At 42.6% G+C, this 19,807-nt stretch overlaps 1 protein-coding gene across 1 annotated transcript in view; it reads left to right on the forward strand.

Annotated features, from left to right (window-relative positions):
* Positions 1 to 19,807, forward strand: part of STK24 (serine/threonine kinase 24) — a gene marked incomplete at its 5' end in the record, with an annotated part of 102,041 nt that overhangs the window by 39,525 nt on the left and 42,709 nt on the right. The window contains one exon of the mRNA XM_081082503.1: positions 7,365 to 7,595. Coding sequence (XP_080938629.1) covers positions 7,365 to 7,595 — 231 coding nt within the window. The remainder of the gene's footprint in view (positions 1 to 7,364; positions 7,596 to 19,807) is intronic.

Raw genomic sequence — 19,807 nt, forward strand, 5'->3', positions numbered from 1 at the left:
TTCTTTGCTGCTTCCACTCCCAGAGTTGAGTGGTTTTTGGACATTGCAGATACTTTTGGCTGAGAAAATTCCCATCAAAGGGCATTTGATTTTTTGGGGTCCTGTTTTTGTTTTGTTTTTTTATGGTTCACAAGCTTCACATTGGTATTGGATGTATATATTTCCATATGTATTTTATTAAAAGGGCAACTTGATTTTCAGATGGTGGAAGCATGGGAAAGATCCTGGTAAAGAGTGAGCCTTAAACTTGTAGAATGAGAGGAAAACTTTACAGGGTAATAGTCTTGATTAGACCAATTTCCCACTATTACTTCCAGTATAGCATGCTTCTTGAAATGTAATGGTTAATCTGATGAGGTGGGTTTCCAGGGCATTTTATTTGCTTGTAATTAGCCTTAAGATTTCTTATTTATGGGAAGAAGAATAAGTTGTATTAAAAACTAGGAAATATAAAATTCAGCCATATTTAAAAACAACAATATGGGACTGTGATGCATTGTGTTATACATGGTATGTTCTCAGTAAGTGTTGTGGCCAGTGTTTGATGGTTTCTAAAAATGTCTCCAAAGTCAAGTGCTGTTTTAAAGATGACCTCACCTCACTGGATCTTTTTTTTTTTTAAATACTTTTTTATTGATTTCAGAGAGGAAGGGAGAGGGAGAGAGAGATAGAAACATCAATGATGAGAAGGAATCATTGATCAGCTGCTTCCTGCACACCTCCCTATGGGAGATCAAGCCCGCAACCTGGGCATGTGCCCTGACCAGAATCGAACCCACAGCTGCTAAACCAAGCAGCTTTCCTTACGTTCCTATGTAAGTAGTGTTACCCCATTTTATAGACCTGGAAACAGGCTGGGTGGTTCAGTAACTTGCTGGGCTGAGGTCTGAGCTTGTGTTTAGACTTCAAGTGCCTATGGCCTCCTAGAAACCATTGCTTTGGAAAATAATTTAAGCATTCAGAAGGACAATATTGAATAACTCTGTCCTGTAACTTATTTTAGGGATGCATGTATTGTCTTATCTTTCCAGGTCTTGTATAGCCACTGCCCCAAATAAAATATTTTGCAAAACCAGAGCAAAGCTTGGTGCACACTGTGCTGCACAATTTTTTAGGCCATGGCTGTATTTTTCTCATGTCTATGTAATGCTTTGAATTTGGGCTGGGTTTTTGTTTTTGATTATTTGGTTATGTCTGAGACTGCTTTCTAAGGAAGTTTGTGTGTTGCGTGGAGTTAGCAAGGTTATAAAATAATGTTCTTCAGTGGTAGATCATCATCTTGAGGGGGTAAAGAACCTGTAAAATGTTAATACAGTTTGCAGCCCAGGGCATTAAAAATGTGTTCTGGGGAAAAGGAAACTGCAGCCTCTGCCTTTGCTCAAGGGAGTTGTCAGGTTTCAGTGGGTTTGAAATAGCAAATGGGAATTGCCCACCTGTAATGGTGAAATTTTTGGAATTTTAAAAAGTTTATATTTAAACATTTATTATTAATTCTCATCTGAGGATATTTTTTCCACTGATTTTTAGAGAGAGTGGAAGAGAGGGGGAGAGACACACAGAGAAACATAGATGTGAGAGGGACACATCGATTGATTGCCTCCCACAAGCATCCTGACCGGGGCATGGGATTAAGCCTGCAGTGTGCCCTTGACCAGAATTGTGCCCTTGACCTAACCACTAAACCAAGCCAGCTAGGGCTTAATAAATTTATTTTTAAATAGTTTAAGATTTATAAGAAGTTGCAGCAGTGATGGGTAGTTTTGTGTGCCCTTCACCTAGCTTTTACCATACACTGTAAAACCAGGAAATTGATGTTGGTGCACTGCTGTTTACTCAGGTGCAGATCTTAATTCACATGCCACCAGTTTTGGCCTGTACTTTGTTAAATTTTGGCTTTTAGTCCTGTGGTCCCATCACCACAAAGAATCTTCCTGTGTTACCCTTAACTCCTCACCTCCTTCCTTCACCCTACCCCTCGCAACCACAGGTCTGTTCTCCATCACTCTAATTCTGTCACTTTGAGAATTTTCTATAAATGGAACCGTACTGAATGCAACCCTTGATGCTTGTACAGTGTTAAGAAGTTGGGTAAGTGGGGTAGTGGCAGGAAATGGGACTAGAAAGGTGCTATGGGGTTTAGATTCAAAAGTGTTTGTGACTTCAGTCTTGAGAGACGGTGTGTTCCTGGTTGTTTAAGCAGTGAAGGGAGACCATGAGCTTTGAGGAACCTAAACTCTGCCTGTCTGTTGGAGGCTCAGCTGCTATGGGCGAGGGAGGGCCAGGGTGTGGAGTCAGGCAGTGTGTGGCAGGGGGACCACATGGAGAGAGACATGTTGGAAGAATGAAGGGTACAGTTTGTAGGTATAAGCGAGGGATCGGGGTACAGGGATTTCCCTCTTTGAAGTGGGAGATAACAACTATTAGCAGTGGAACACATGGAAAGCCTGGGAGAGTCGGCAGATATGGAAGGACAAGGTAGTGCTGAACAGCCGTGATGAGACCTGTTGGTAATAGGGCTACATCAGGCTGGCAAATAGGTTCGACCTCTGTGCCCGGTGGGCTGACTTGGTGGTGGCTGCCTACGTGGTGGGGTGAGGTCTGAATTCAGCTGTAGGAGGAGAGTCCTGCGATTTATTAGGGATGCTTGCCAGGTTCAGAAGAGGGGAGGGGGTACTCCTGCCACAACTTCCCTCCCTGATCTAGACCTTCTGAACTACAGTGTTCTCTTTTCTCTTGCTGAAGGGATCGTGATGTGTACGTAGCAGGTGTTAGAACACATCAAACTTAGTTCCTTTTTCTTTTCATAGAAAAACAAAAGCGAATAGCTGAAGAGCAGCAATTTTCAACTGGTATGTCACAAGAATTTTAAAAACATGAAATATCTGACCTCTTTTCCTTTAGATTGTCAAATTAAAAAAAAAAAAATGACAACAGCCAAAACAACAGTAGCTGTTTGGTGAATGGGATGTTCATGTGCAGGCAGCACTCAACCCCCTCCCTCCCAGCGGCATGAGGGAGGAGGGTCCTAGAGGGGTGGGCTGATGGGCTGGTAGACCTTTCTAATTGGGGATGATGACCTGTATTTAGTTCAGCATAAACCTTTCTGAAAAGAAAATTCTCAAGATGGTTGGCAAAATGGCACCTTTGCTACCAAGGAAATCTTTCCTCAGAGAATAGATCTGGCAGCAGAATTTTGAAGGTCCTGTTTGAAATAGGCCATCGTTGGCATTGATTTTCTTATGGCCATTGGGCTACACTGCATGGGAATGAGTTTATGCAAGAATTGCCAAATGGCAAGGACCCCTGCTTGTTTAGTGTCCTGCTATCATCATCTTAGCAGATGTCTCCGTTCTTACCAGGGACAGTTTTTAGTCGCCCCGTTCACAGTTGCTAACAGTGACAGAGTGCGGAGTGACACCCCCTTGAGCAGATGCGAGACCAGCAGCTGCCGCTTTACAGGTGCAGACTTGGGAAAGGGCTTGGAGGAAGAGTCGAGCAGCAGTGAAAACAGCTGTTTCTGAACTGTCAGAGACCAGGCAAAGGGAGAATCGGGCAGTTTATTACATGAAACCTGTCCAGCCCTGGCCGCCGGCTCAGTGATTAGAGCATCAGCCAGACTGAAGGGTCTCGGGTTTGCTCCCCGGCCCTGATGTGGCTCATTTAGGAGGCAACCAATAGATGTGCCTCTCTCACATTGATGTCTCTCTCTCCCTCCCTCCCTCCCCTTCTCTTCCTCTCTCTCTGCCCCCCCCCCCCGCCCCCTTCTACTCTCTCGCATTGGAAAAAATATCTTTGGGTGAGGATTAACAACAAAAAAGCATGAAACCTTCCAGAGTGTAGAACATCTATTAGTCCCCCCCAACCTCCCCCCCACCCCCCGCCCCCGGAATGGACAGGTTCTTCCTGCAATGATCTCTGTTGAATCTGTTATGTTATGATTAGTTTTGTGTAATAAATCACCCCAGAACTTAATGAGTTAGTATTTCTCATGATTGCTCAGTTTGGAGGTTTTTCTGCATGTCTTGCTTGGATTCACTCAGGTACCTGTGGTCAGCTGAGTTGCTGGCCTGGGCTTTGCAGGGACAGCTAGGAAGCTGGGCATCTCTCTCCATGTCTGCAGTGGGCCTGGGTGTGTGGCTAGAGCCTTGGTTCTCAAAGTGTGGTACCCAGGCCACCAGCAGCTGTATCACCTGGACACTCTGGTTCTTGAGCCCCACACCAAATTTACAGAATCAGAAACTCCGGGGTGGGGCCAGGCAATCTGTGTTCTAACAATCCCTCCAGCTGATTCTGATGGTCCTGAGATGTGAGGATCACTGCTCCTGAGTATTCAGGCTCGCCTTACCCTACTATTCCCTCCTTCCAGGCTCTCTATCTCTCTGAATTAGGGTATTTGTTGTTCCTGCCCTGGATCCTGTTTGTGTTAGTGTAAGACTGGGGTTTCTTACTGCTCATGGGACATTTGTTGACCATCAGTTATTGTGCCCATGCACATTGGTACCAAGGTAAGACACAGTCCCGGAACGCCCTCAGCTTATGGTCTAGCACAGGTGTAGTGTGCTGTGGAAGGTCGGCCAGTTCAGCAGGGGAAATAATGAATTCACTCGATGCATATTGAGCTTGCCGTGTCCTGGTAGAAAGAGATATCTAGCAAGTAATTGATTCTAGGAGTTAAAGCACAAAAGGCAAGTCTGGAGCTAGCAATTTGCAAGTCCCCATGCATGCCATAATTCAAAACCAGTTTCCTCAGAGGTGGCTATTTATCGGAATCAATGGGGGGAAGTCTTTAAAAAATGTGGACTATGCACTTCCCACCCCCATGTGTGTGAATGTTTGGGATCTGCAAGTGTCCTAGGTGTGCCTGACCAGCTAGGTTTGAGGAACACAGTCCTGTGGTAAACCATGAAACTGTATGATAACCTGGGGAGGAGAGGAAGAATAGGAGGCTAAGTCTGGGACCTTGTGGGGACTGCTGTGATTATGCGCTGATATAGGTAGTCTGTGCAGGAAGACTCTTTTGGAACTAGGGGGCCTGGAAGAAGATGAGTGGAGAGCAGGGTTGTAGACGCCAAGGGACTGGCGAGTTACTTAGGGGAGGGAGTTTGAGGAGGATCAGATGCACAGCGCTGCATCATTGGTGCCAGAGCTGGAGCCAGGCTGCAGTGGTGACCAGTGAGGGGTGGGCACCGGACGGAGGGCAACCAGTGAAGCAGGGACAGTGTTCTTGTGTGTGTGTGTGTGTGTGTGTGTGTGTGTGTGTGTGTGTAAATGAGAAACCTGAGCATGCTGCCCTAGCAGAGAGGCAGTAGAGAGAGTAAGTGCAAGAGAGTTATTAATGAACTCACATCCTGGAGGAGAGAAGGATGGATTCAAAGGCCCAGCTTTTAGGATTGGCCCTGAAGAAAAGGAGAGCCACCCTCTCTCATCCTGGGGGGAAGGAGGTAAGAGAAAGCATATGAAAACAGGAGAGTTTGTAACTGCTGAAAATGTCTGCGTCCCTTTTCCCTGGCAAGTCCCGGGTGCATTTTTCCTTTATTTTGTTCATTTTTACTGATAGGATTGGTGGGTTTTGTGAGCTTTTACATTGTTCAGTGTGCAGTCTCAAATAGGGCCTCTTTGGTGTTAGTGAGGCCACCCATGACTGTGGCACCCCAAGACCTCCACGTTAGAAATGGGCTGGCTGGGTTTCAGCAGTTCCCTTGTGAAGTGCTGCTGGGACTCCTGTGTTTCCTCTTGGAAAGCAAGTTAGTGCCTCATTAAACCCACAAAAGCTCATGTAACTCAGGATGCTGCCGATAATTGCTGTAATTCTGTGTCTGTGAGCCCCATATGTTTATCCATCTATGGACCGCTCCTCTTTCTATGCCTCTTATTCTTTCTCCTTTCAACTCTTCTTTCCTTCTCTTACTCCTTTCCCCACAATATTTCAGTTTCCTTGAAGGAGTAATAGGCTCTGAGGGTTGGCCTGGCGTCCTCTTGTTCATATGCAGTGTTTCTGAGGGAAGGTGTATCTGTCTGTAGGGCTGGTGGCTCCCAGAGTCCTCTCTCATTCTGTGGGGCTGCGGACGGGTGTGTTGGCATTTAGGGCTGGGCATTTCCTCGTGGTGAGATGTGCAGCATCCCTCAGCTGTATTCTTTGGAAATGGGCACTGTTAGTGTGTGTTTTCAGTTAACCAGGTTGGTGGGTAAGAGCTTTTAGAAGGTAATCAAGGGCATGATGTTTACATGACAAAGGAAAACAGGTTGCTTTTTGCTTCTTGAGATCTAGTTAAAATATTTAGTTAGGCCATGACAGTAGCTGAAAGTGAAGGTATGTGACACACAGTATTTGTTGGACTTGAAAATCATGCCTATTAGGAAGTAAGGGTATAAATGTTTTTTCCTATTCATAATATAGCTATTTAACCTATATTTTAGTATATAGCAGTGGTTCTCAACCTTTTTTGGGCCATGCCCCACCTAAGCATCTCTAAAATCCTGATGTCCCTCCCTGTGACATATCATTCTTATTATTCAAAAAGTGAACTCCTATTCACATGGAGGAAGCCTAAAAGGCCATTACCTTGGTCTAAACAAGCTTCCAAAGAACATGGCATCCATGAAAGAGAAAAGGAATGAAAGGACAGTTGAAGTACTGAGGGAAGAAATCACTAAGAAATTGTTAAAAAAAAAATAATAATATGAAGTGATATGAAAAAATAGTAAATAAAGTTTCAGAACATATAATAGAGAACTAAAATGCATAAATGTCATAATATATATTTATATACTGTATATGAGGCCCCGCAACCAGCCAGGTTTGGGGAACACGGTCCTAAACCATGAAACTGTATGATAACCTGGGGAGGAGAGCAAAACATGCAAAAAAATTACTGTTAATAACTCATTCTTGAATTGCCCCCCTTAAAAAAAAAAATCAAATCCACTCCCCCCCCTCCTCCCGTGCCCCACATTGGGAACCACTGGTATATAGCAACCTGAATTTAGACAATTTGGGAGAAGGGAGAAGGTGGAATTTTTGCTTAGGCAAGAGTGATTTTTTTCAATAAATCCATATATAGTCAAATAAGTGTTTTGATTTTTATTTACTTAATACAAGTGCTGGAGCCATTCCCAGCTTTTCTAATCTGCATATTTGTTTGTTTACACGCTTGCTTTGTTTCTAGTCTAATGCACACACATGAGGGAGACTTGCAGATCTTTAAGTCCTAAATGTGAAGAATTGTGGTCACAGCCAGCCTGGTCCTTAGATGAGGAAGATGGGTCAGTCCTTCAAAGACTGTGGTCTGAGTGTTATAAATAAGCACAAGGAGAAAGCAGTCCTGGCGCTGAGTCACTGATGTTTCCCTTTCTTTTTCCTACAGAACCTAAAAGCAGATCCAGAAGAGCTTTTTACAAAGCTAGAGAAAATTGGAAAGGGCTCTTTTGGTGAGGTGTTCAAAGGCATTGACAATCGGACTCAGAAAGTGGTTGCCATAAAAATCATTGATCTGGAAGAAGCTGAAGATGAGATAGAGGACATTCAACAGGAAATCACAGTGCTGAGTCAGTGTGATAGTCCATACGTAACCAAATATTATGGATCCTATCTGAAGGTAAGGCTTAAAAATAAAAACGCGATTTTCCATGATGCAGCACTTGCCTGAGACGGAGCAGTGTGTGTGAAGGACTTCAATAAATAGCACAGCGGGTTTCCAGAGGAAGGAGAAACGCTTCGACCTTTGCAGTCAAAAGAACTGGGCTTTGATAGTTTTATCATCTTAAATGTCACTATGGAAATATATTTTTGGTAGAAGTGTTTGATATTGAAATTGCCTTTCCAACAAAACAGTATTTCCAAGGGGACTTTGTCATCAAAATGCATTTCTTATTAAGTTATAATGACTGCTAAACACCTAATTTTAGCATGGTTTATGATAACTCATGCCAATCTAAGAATATGAGTCTTTTGATATTTTGGTTATCAAATGTGGTTTGATTTAACGCTGTCTTAAAGAATTGATAATGTTACTTAGTGAGCAGTTTATCTACATTTGACTTTTAAGGATTCTAGGTAAGTAAATTCTTAAATAAAATTGTAATTATAATACAACACGGCACAATGTCCTTGATCTTCACCAGTTCTTTAAGTGTTCTTTTCAGTCTTGCATGGAACCACTTTAGATGTTGCAGGGTAAAAATCATTTCATACCACTAAGGAAGTTCAAGACTATTCGTGTGTTCCAGGTTCTTTGACATATACTTGTTTTACTGAACTTAGAAATGTAGTATCTTTCAAAATGGAGTTTTGGATATCTTTAGAACTGGTGAAAAAAATTATGAAATAATTCTTGTGGAAACTAAAACTTAATAGGTAGAAAGAATACTTCAGAGGGAGGCAGCAATGCATCCCAATAAGGGAAGACTAGGCCTCCTCCTGTCCTAGCTTTATCCTCTAAAATCTCTATGCTGCCATTTGCAACTTACTCTCTTGTCAAAGGGATAGTGCAGGCTTTCATTTTGTGGAAATGTGATAATAAGGTATAAGTGGAAGAGTGAACATTTTGAGAACCATTGACTCACTGAAATGAATATGTAAAGCAAGTCAAATTGAGTGGTAATCCTATTTTCTTTTCATATCCTAAAGGCTGGCAGTATGTCATAGGTTAAGTGCACCATTTTGAAATGGAAAAGATACGTTTTGGAGTCAGGTGTCATCGACATGAATCTTGCTTGTCTGGGTGTGTGGCCTTGAGCAAGTTTTTTATTTTAAATAACTTCCCTGTTTCCTCATTTGTAAAATGGGAAATAATGGGATATACCTCATTGTTGCAAAGATGAAATGGAATTGCATGAAAGTACCTGACATGTAGTAGCTACTTAATAAGTGTTACTTTCCTTGATTGATTAATTTTATTCATCCCTCATCTCTGAAATCACCTTGCAATGAAGGAGGTACCAACTGAAGTCAAAGCAAGGAGGAGGAAGTGTGCCAATAACAGTGGATGTTGCTGTGGAGGTGCATTCACTTTGGGACTTGACAGGGCAAAAAGGGAACACATGTGACTTCCATATGGGAAAGCAAAGGTTTCTTGATGTTGAATTTCTTTTGAGAAAAAGTAAACATCTAAAAAACCCCAACTTGAACTCTCTACTGTAACTTACTGTCCTTTGTGAAATGACTTCAACAATAGTTTCATGGTAAATTGAGTGTTGGGCTTCATATGGTATTCCAATGTGTTTTAATATGAATTATGGTACCTTCGGCAAAGGAAGTGTGGAAGATCCTCACAACTTTCTGGTGGTTTTATACCATCTAATATTTAACTATGGAATTAAGGATCAAGTGGTTCAAAAGTATTTTCTTCAACCTCAGTTGCTCAGAAGAATTTTTACTGCATTAGGGAATAAATTGCTTTATTGTAGCCAAACATGGTGTTACCTAGACTGCATATACTTAGAGATTCTTCCTGGTAAGTCCTATAATTGCCTGAGTCACTAATTTTAGAACATACATTTCAAGTCAGCCTAACCTTGATCTAGAGATGCCCAGTGAATTTATTTAATCAACATAATGTCAGCTGCTAGAATAACCTCCTAAACATATACTGGCTCAAATATGATAGATGCTTATTTCTTACTCACTGGAAGCCCTGGTTTGTGGGCAGTTTTCCTCCAAACCAGCAGTCACCAACTGGTGGTCTGTGGACCACTGGTGGTCCGTGAGGTCCAAAAGGTTGGCGACCGTTGCTCCAAACAGTGATTGAGGAATCCAAGTTCCTTCTACCTTATTGCTCCCTTCTTCCATTTGTGGGCTTGTCTGCTTTAAGTCTCCTGGGGGCAAAACAATGGAGGCTCCTGTGGGAAGTTTTCGTGTTCCTAGGCCTAGACATAGAGCACATTATTTCTTTCTGCTCACGTTGTCCTGGCCAGAACTCAGTCACAGGACCACACCTAACTCAGGCGAGGCTGGAAAATGTCATCTAACTGTGTGCTTCATGGAAGAGGAAATGGGCTTGGTGCTCGGCTAGCCATTCCTTTCCAAAGCCACTTACTATGTTGACTCTCCACGTAGGATAAGAAGTTTTGATAATTTTGTCTAGAGTGTCTAGTATATTTTACTAGGCAGATTGTTGTTTAGAAAATAACTGCCTCCAGAAAACCAGGAATAGTATCACAATTTCTTAAAAGATGATTCTGTCTCATTTGACTAAAAACATAATGAACTGCTCTTTTTAAACCATACTATCATAAGTTGGGCAGGGCGGGAATCCAGACCTGTGATTGTATCTGCCCAGTCTTGTGAACAGAGTTTCATTCATTTCCTTGGCCCAGAGGAGGACCTCAGTGATGACCCAGAGGCTGTTTTTACATCCTCTAGGTAGGCTAATGAAGTTTAAAATAGTATAGTCCTGTCAAGTAAGGTAAAAGTTAAATTGATATGTGAGACAAATGGGTCTTTGATACAAAGTTGAAAAGAATTGTGATGTATATGGTTGGTTGCCCTTTAGAAAAAACACCCATAATGTTGTCAGAGGTAATATTCTTAGTTTTTTTAAGTAGTGATGGGAGAGAGGGCCTTAGAATTTCACTTAGTGTTAAGGGGCTTTACATTTTTATAGAGCAAGATTGGCCAAAGAGGAAGTTAGCAGAAAATGGTTTCTTTATTATTGGGTTAGTATTAAAAGTTTGCATAATGATGTTTTGGTTTCAATCATCTAGTCTAGGAAAAGAGATTAAAAACAATAGGGAAGTAGTCATCTTTGTTGTAATATGAATATTAAGGAGACATGGCCATGGAGTGAGTGGTTGTTTACTAGTGGATTCAGATCCCTGACTTAGAGTAAAATTTTCTTCAGTTCCTAAAAATTTTTAGGGTAGTTTTATCCATTGGATTCACTAGAAAAGTGATATGAAAAAGTCCCTTGATGAGTTTTAGAAAGCAAAGTCCTCTATGTAAGTACAGCTTCTTCTGGTAAAGGATTGTGTTGTGTATGTTAGAGATGTATGTACTCTGGCATAGTTTTTTAAAGTTACATTCTTTTGACTCGTCATTAGAGTAGTAGTAATGAATGAAAAAGCAAGAAAGATGCTAATAGCTTGCCCTTTTTTTCCATTTTTAAACTGGTATGTCATTCATAGCGCTAAAGCAGAGATTTCCCACTATAGCCTCTGAGCTTTGGGCTAACTGCCTAGCTAATAAAATAGCCTTTTTTATTTCATTAAATTAAACAAGGAGAGTTAAGCTTGTTTTGATATTTTTCGATTTGTGGCACCGTCATCATTGATCTATGTAAGACCCTTGTCTATTTTGATCCATTTTATTATTTCATCCTTCATCCCCACTGCGCTGCTCTTTTGTACCACAAGTTTTGATGTGTCTTAGGACAACTTCCTTCTTTCTTTATAGGCTTTACCTTTGGGCAGGTAACGGGTCACTTTTTCCTGGAAGCATGTGCTTGTTCAAGTACCAGAAACCTTTCTCAGAAGCCTCCCGGACCACTTTCCTCGTATTGCATTCATCAGAACTGAGTCACAGTCAGCCCCTGGCTGTGGAGATGGGGCTATCTCATTGGTTCCCACCAAACAGAATTTACCTCTGGAGCTGGAAGGGTCACAAGAGCTTCCCTAGAGTCACAAAGTCCTGGAAGAGAGAAATGGGGAGGTGGTGGTCAACCAACTACGCCTCTGACAAGGGGTTCTGGTGGGTCCTGCCCTTGATGTGCCCATTTTTTGACCATCTGTGTCACCACCATTGGGAAGTCTGGCGTCTGCTCACATGTGAGCTCCCCGATGGGTATGGCCAGCGGGAGTCCACTGGGAAGCTTGAGCATTTCAGCCAAACAGTGGGTCTGTTGGCTCTTAGCCCAGGATCACCATTTCACACTTGCCTTGAATCCTAGGCTGTTAAATATCATCTTCAAAAGGACATACTGTCCTAATGTTGAATTTTTATTTACTGCCTCCTTATTTTTTGAGTAGTTTAACAGGAAATTCTTGCTTAGCATGTATAAATGGTTTTACTTAATCTTCAATACATAGATTATGTGCACCTCTGTAGCTCTGTGTCTTAAGTGAATGGATTTGGATTTGTTCCAGTAACTATGGCCCACTTTGACATGGATCCAGAAGCCAATCTATTAAAAAAAAAAAATCTTTCCTATGTTGCCGGGAATTGGAAATGGAGAGCTGCTTCAGCTGCCAGAGCTGGTTGTCACATCAGCCCATGCAGGGTGGCCTTGTCCCTCAAGCTCCTTTGCTCACACCCAGTATCTGCCAAGAATCCCATTTTGGTTTTGTGGTCCTGCAGCTTTCTTTGTCTGTGAGTCCTTCCTTGCTCTTTGCCTGTGCATGGTTCTATAGTGGCCCACAAAACAGTCTGGCAGAGTAGCCTGTCCAGGGACTTATTAACACACTTGCTTTCTGCAGAAATGAGTTTTTAATGACAGCTGTGTTTGTTTATTCTTCACCCTTAACATCCTAGGGTAGGTTCTTTGTGGTAACATTGCTTTTTTCTCTGACAGTTGAGACCTGTTGGGCCCTGAAGGACTGAGTCATGTGGAGTTCAGTTCGTTCCTGATCATTTCAAGAGTGGAGGAAGGGATTTAGACATTTCCTTTTTGGGAACCTACCAGACCTAAAGGTTTTTGGTCTGTTTGGGAGTCCTTTTGTCCCTGTTATTCTGATTCATCTTAAAAGAACTAAGTTACTTTGTTGGGGACTTTGCCTCTATTGCAGCGGTTCTCAACCTGTGGGTCACGACCCTTTTGGGGGTCAAACGACCCTTGCACAGGGGTCGCCTAAGACCATCAGAAAACACATATATAATTACATATTGTTTTTGTGATTAATCACTATGCTTTAATTATGTTCAATTTGTAACAATGAAATTGGGGGTCACCACAACATGAGGAACTGTATTAAAGGGTCGCGCATTAGGAAGGTTGAGAACCACTGCTCTCTTGGATACCTAAAAGGTTAATTGAACGAAACCTTTAGGACAAAGGCATTTTCCCTCATAAAGCTCTTTATGAGTAGAATGTTTTCCTTTCTATGGGTGATGCACAAATAACTGTAAAAGGTATTCTGATGTATTATTTGCATTACTGAGGTGGCAAGGATCAAATATCTTCAGACATTTCTGTGCCTGAAGGAAAGAGGATTTTTTTTAAAAGGAAATTGTGAGATGATATACAATAGAATATATACAAATAGTTGGCTAACTCTGCAGTTAGTGGGGAAGGATCGCTGTTTTGGCTATTTACTGTTAAGTATTACACTGGGTGAGGTGCCTTTTTACACTGGATAAGGTACTTAACTTAGTTTCCTGAATTTTGATGATTTTTGGTTGACATAGTATAAGATTGACGTTGTGATTCATTATATGCTTCGATTGGCCCTAGTGACTTTTCCTGCCATTGTCAGTGGAGATTGGTCAATGGCAAGGTTGATTCTAGAGACCAACGTCTACAGAAGTTAATTACCTGTATTTTTCATTTACATTCAAGCCTTTTCTCTTGCTTCTAGTGAAGGCTGGTATAGGGTGGCCCCTGGGTTTTGCAGTCATTTTGGGGCACATATTTTAAACTGGTGTGATGAGTTGACTTGTGTTGAAATGTGTGATAGAAGACACTGATTCTTTAAAAGTAACAATTGACTTACGTCTCTTCTTTGGGAAGGAAATGCTTTTATACTCGCTTTCTGTCCTGAGATGTAGCATGAGACTTCTTGTCTTTCTCTTGTCTCTTTTATACCTAGGTGGATTCTGGGTGCTTTTCTTTTTGAAAGTTAAGATCCAGTCAGAAATCTTTCAGACTTGTCCCTAGAAGAAAGGGGGCATACATATGCCAAATGCAAAACCACAATGATTTCTTTGATTGCAGGGACCTTTGACCAGCTTGCAGTAAGAACTTGCCTTTAGAAGATCCTTTGGTTCCCTTCAATGTATCCCTCTCCTCAAAGGGATGGCAGCCCGATGGACAGTGGGCACATGACCCTGACATCGACAGACTTCCGTGGAGGTAAGCTGCTCTGTCAGTGTCGCCCAGGCAGACATGCACCTTCCTCATCAGTCCTGAGCCCTGCCTCCATCCACACCTTGTGCACATGTGGTCAGAGAACTCGAGGCTTTTTTCTCCTGCTTCTAGCCACAGCTAGGGTTCTGGTACCTCAGGTAACAAATATTCTTTCTTCCCTGGGACTTATAAATGAGTGGAATGAAAGGCTTCTGTAGCAGCTTTCTCCTGGTTGAGATGGTATCTTGAACTCAGGGACAATCCTATATGGCTCTGTGTCTGTCTACCATTGCACATTGGGCTTAATTCTGGCCACTGGTGCCATTTGGGTGCAAGTTGCAAAGAGTCTGTTCCCCCTTCTCACTTGTATTAGGAAATAACCTATTGATGGAGTTGCTCTTAACTGCTATGATGTGTACCCTCGCCTGAGTCTGGTGCTAATGTGTACAAATTTTAGAGACCAAGCTCTGAACTTGTTAGAAGGTATTGCTCCAAATCTTGATCCAGATCAGGCACAGAGGACCAGAATCATACATGTCTCTAGAAAGTGGATTGCAGCCCTGAACAAGCTTGACTGTTGGCAGAAATTCAGCTTCCTCCTGCTATATTCTAAAGGATAGATTTATCAGAATAAATTAGTGTGTTTCCTAGCATATTTTTGTTGTTTTGTTTTTGATGCAGTTATGAAAAGTGGAGAACTTTAAAATGTCGCTGAAAAGAGAACTTTTAACTAATGTCGTTGAAAAGAGGAGAACTTTTAACTAATGTCCTTGGGAAAATCTTCTGGGAGCGAACTTAATTACGCTTTTACTGTTTTAATGTAAAACTGGGAGTTTAAGTATGGCTGCCAAAATTGATTTTAACCCAAGTATGATCCTTCTAACTTGAATAGAGGTCACATATACTTTTCATCACTGATGGGGAGAGTGGGTATTGCAGGACTTGCTAGCCCTTTTTTGGGGTCTTTATTCTAACTCATTAAGAGAATCTTTATGACTTGTCAGGATCTCCTTTCTAACCTCATTGGCACACTTAGTGGCTGTGCTCCTGCAAGACTCTGGCTAGTGTAGAATGGATTAAGAAGATTGTCTCCTGGTTCCTGCATGCTCCTTGACTTCTCAGGCCTCTCACTATGCGCTTGCTTTCTAAGAGTTGCATTAAACCCTGTGCGATCCCTTGCTCTTTCCTTTATGGGCCCTGTGAATAGGAGGCAGCAGCTTTAATGAAAGGCAGCCATGTACACAATGAACTTCACAGTAATCGCAGGAGGTTAGGAACTCAAGGTTATTAAGTGAATTTAAATTCTAGCTTCACATATTGGTTTAATAATGTACCAACTTTGATATTACTTTTTCTGGTTTTAATCAAGTGTCTCCCATTTTATAATCGGGAGCTTAGAAATGGTCCATTGGAGTAGCTGTCAACTATAGAGTGGCATGTTCTTGGTCTCTGACTTTGTGTTTTCTTCTTGGAGCAAATAATTATTGGGTCCCTTAAGCTATACTGAATGCACCGCAAGTGTTTAGAGTTGTGTCCGTCTTTAACTTGTTTTTAAAAATTGGGATCTCTTGTTTGGTCAGTTGGGATCTCTTACCTGGCAGCTTGGCTTAGGATTGGAGCCCATAGAGCACATTTAACTAGGGTGCACTTGTGCCATTCTGAGAAAAACAGTTTGGAGAACAGGAGAGGTCAGGTGAGGGCAGAGTAAGATGAGTGTGTGGCCTCTTGGATCTGTTTCTTGGAGTTTCTCCAGCAGTGACTTAGGAGTGGAGAGCCGAGACAGCAGCTTAAAGAAAATAACCTCGATTAGTGTTGGAGACTCTGGGAGAAGCCTGGGTAAGATTTCCCTGGGACAGAGGGCACGGAGATGGGGCAGATTTGAGAGAGAGAGAGAGAGATCAGGGAAATTTCTTAGTAAAGATACTGAACTGAAGGAGAGAGAAAGGAAAGCCAAATTGGAACTTTGGGCTGTATCAGACTGTCCTTTAGGTGATGGCTTGTGTGCTGTCCCACCCTAGACAGGGTTGTAGGTGAGTGCTGTTCAGTGTTGGGTAACTTGAGTGTGAACTGGATGTGATCACAGCAAGCTATTCTGCATACGTACACCCAGTTTTCATAGTTTATTATTCAGATAGCCTGGTTTTCTGTTCCTAAATTTTAAGAAAGGGAATTTCACTTGAAAAAGTCAGTTTGTCACCAGTGATGTCAGCCTCTTTGCTGTCCCAGTTCCCTACCTACCTCTCTCGGCTGTTCTTGGCACCCCACCCTCTCCCTGGCAGTGTCTTTGCACAGCCTGCGCCCCTGGGAAATGAGCTGGCAGTGTGCAGGCTTGTGTGGCTCTGCCTGGGGTTGCTCTGCTCCTGGCAGACCACTTCATTGTCTCCCTGAGAGGCTATGCAAGTGAACCCCAGTTCAGTTCCTGAAAACTGTTTTTAGTCACTTTGGTTAATTAGAGGCTCAAGAGTTTCAAACCACATATACGAGGTGTGAATAATGTGATTATAAATATTGTTGAAACCCTCTGTTGTGGTTCCCTCCCTTTTTTTGTATTCTCATGTCAAAGTTTAAGCAGTAACTTGAATGACCAGGTTGGTTCTAGAACAGTGATGGCAAACCTATGACATGCGAACTCATTTTTTTTGGTTGATTTTTCTTTGTTAAATGGCATTTAAATATATAAAGTAAATATCAAAAATATAAATCTTTGTTTTACTATGGTTGCAAATATAAAAAAATTTCTATATGTGACATGGCACCAGAGTTAAGTTAGGGTTTTTCAAAATGCTGACACGCCGAGCTCAAAAGGTTCGCCATCACTATTCTAGAAAGACAGTGTGTTGGCTAGTCTGACATGGATGTGCCCGTTTTACTCATAAATAATAAGAAAAGTTGTGGGCACTTGAGGACCTTGAGGTGTGTGATGTGTAATTTAAAAAAAATGGGAGCCCCCATTGTTCTCTTGAGTCTTGAATAATGAAACTTACTATTAATATCACTCACAGTGTATTAAGTCAGGCCTTCCCAACTTTTGTATGTTGAATCAAACTTCCTCGTCACTCATGGAGTGAGGTTCTTGGGGTACTACTGAAGTAAGAACTTTCAGAAGCCCCCATGGGAGGATGGGATGTTAAAAAAAACTTTATTTGCCTTAAGTTACATTCCTCAGATTCCAAGGGGCAGTGGATCCCCCTGCCCCTTAAGCCAGTCCTGGAAAAGGTGCAGCTGGGGTTCCAACAGAGCTAGAAACAAAGAGTGCCCAGAGCGTCCGTTCCCTGTTGCAGCCGGTATAGCTCAGCTTCCAAGTTAAATAAAATCCATTGGTCCATTGTGGGAGTCCCACATGGCCCTGAGCCATGTGGATGCAGGGAAGCACAGTGTGTGTGTGTGAGTGTGTGTGTGTGTGTGTGTGTGTGTGTGTGTGAGAGAGAGAGAGAGAGAGAGAGAGAGAGAGAGAGAGAGAGAGAGATGGATGATATTGAGATTCCTTTTTTTGGATGTTTAAATATTGCAGTGGCCACATCCATCCTGGCCACTAATTTGTTCCCAGGTATGTCTGGCAGGTAGTCATCCTCCCATGTCATGCAGACTTTACTGGGTATGCATCTGTTGTCCAGTCCCTTCTGCATCCATCAGCAGGGAACAGACTTAGCAAAGCTATATAAATGGCATGCCTATATTATTTAGCCTTCCCTTTCCTCCTTTCCTGTTAAGTAATAACCAAGTTATTACAACACCACCAGAATCTCATTATCATAGGCACATAGTTGGGCTCCATGGATGGAGAGGAGGTAATAAAGGGTCTCAGGTTGACTGGTGAGATGCCAGCTAGCCCATGGACAGCTCCTAGCTGATGGGCAGCTCCCTAGGGGTTCCTAGGAGGAGCCCCATTCTTGGAGATAATAGTAGGTGCTGCCTGATGAAATTTTGGATGTGTTTGGTTTAGCAGGTTTCTGTTACTGCATTCCCAGAGCCTTGAGACTCTTAAGGGAGGCAAATATGCCACATTTCTTACATGTGTTTTCTTGTGGGATCCTCCGTTCTCTTTGTCTCTTTTTTAGTGGTAAATTTCATTCGATACTGAGTCCCTGGCAGATCAACATGCCTGGGAAGATGAATCTTAGGAAACATCATGTGGTTAAGAACCTAGTAGATGTGGAGATGCCAAATTAGCAATAAGTACTCGCATTCTGCCAGACTCCTGCTGTTTTGCTGTCTTTGACAAGCATTCCTTAAATGTTGGTGTTTTAAAAACTGGATGAATTAACAAAAACTATGAAGCAATAAATAAAAGGCAACTACTGAAGTAGCATGTTTTAGTAGTAGTAGTTTTAAATAGTTATTTTTCAGTGAATAGTTTTCTGAGTGATGCTGTAGAATTTGAGAGAAAACCAGGTATGAAGTGTTTGGCCACATCCTGTTCCTCAGGAAACAAAGTAATGTTACACAAAATCATGAGCTGAAACCTACTGTAGGTTAAAATTTTAATGAACAGAAATTGTTGAGGGATTGAGGGGGTTCTGATTAATACCACGTTACCCTAAAATTCTTTTGTCTCAATTTTTCTTGAAATCATTCTAAAGGTATTTCTAAGGTTTCTCTTCTTCAAGTGGGTGTGGTTCGTGCATTTTATTTAATCATTTGAGTGTTAATAAGCTACTTGGTTGGCTGTGTAGAGATCAGCAGTGGGCAGGGCATTGACGACCCTGGCCCTCGGGTCTGGGGAACATGACAGCCTTTCTCCGAGTGGATTCCTAGTATCTCTGCCGTTCTTTACCTTGGTTACTGTTGGTGGTTGGCTGTTTTTGTTACTTGCTCCCCCCCCCCCCCCCCCCGGCTCATCTAGTCTGAGCTTTTAAGTGCTGCTGGAGCTCCTAAGCCTTAGCTCCAGACTTGGACCCTCTCTGAGCCACAGGTCTGATTATGGAAGCATCTGCCAGCCAGCTCCCCTGAGTATCCGTGGGAACTTCACAATCAACATGCCCAAAGCAGTGAATTCTCTGATGAGCTGGGTCTCTGGAAATCAAAAGTTCCCATAATCAAGGGATTGATTAGAAAGAGCTTATTTAATCCAGAGGTAGTAACTGAAAACAGGAACATTGGGGTTTGAAAGCCAAAACCAACCGTGCCTGCCCTGTCCCACCCCTGAACTGGGACCTCTAGGCGATGACCTGGTGGTGTTTATGAATGGCCCGGTTTAAATTCCTGTGATAACAGCATCTCCCTTAGGCCGTGCCTCGGAGACACCTTAGAAATGTGTGGGGCTTTGTAAGAGTGAGCCTGTCAGGACACAGGGCCTTTATTTGAAGCTGTTTCAGCGGAGCCATGTGGAAGGCCCTCATGAAATTAACCAGTGGTCTCTAGGAAGCAGGCAATCTGGAGACAGTTACCAGAACATTCTTTACCAGCGGCTGTGTGGGATGCCTTAGTGCAGCGGTTCTCAACCTGTGGGTCGCGACCCCTTTGGGGGTCGAACGACCCTTTCACGGGTCGCCTAAGACCATCGGAAAACACATATATAATTACATATTGTTTTTGTGATTAATCACTATGCTTTAATTATGTTCCATTTGTAACAATGAAATTGGGGGTCACAACATGAGGAACTATATTAAAGGGTCGCGGCATTAGGAAGGTTGAGAACCGCTGCCTTAGTGGCTCCCACATCCTGCTTTCCCTCCCCTTTTTGTTAATGTCGCTCCTGAAACTCCCCAGGCAGGAGAGCTCAGGCAGGTTGGCTGCAGCAGGTGGTCCCCACTGTCCTTTGAAGGAGGTGGGAGACGGTGCGGGAAGGGAGCGATAAACCTCCCACGTTG

The sequence above is a fragment of the Myotis nattereri genome (assembly GCF_964212035.1).
Source record: "Myotis nattereri genome assembly, chromosome: 2".
Classification (NCBI taxonomy): domain Eukaryota; kingdom Metazoa; phylum Chordata; class Mammalia; order Chiroptera; family Vespertilionidae; genus Myotis; species Myotis nattereri.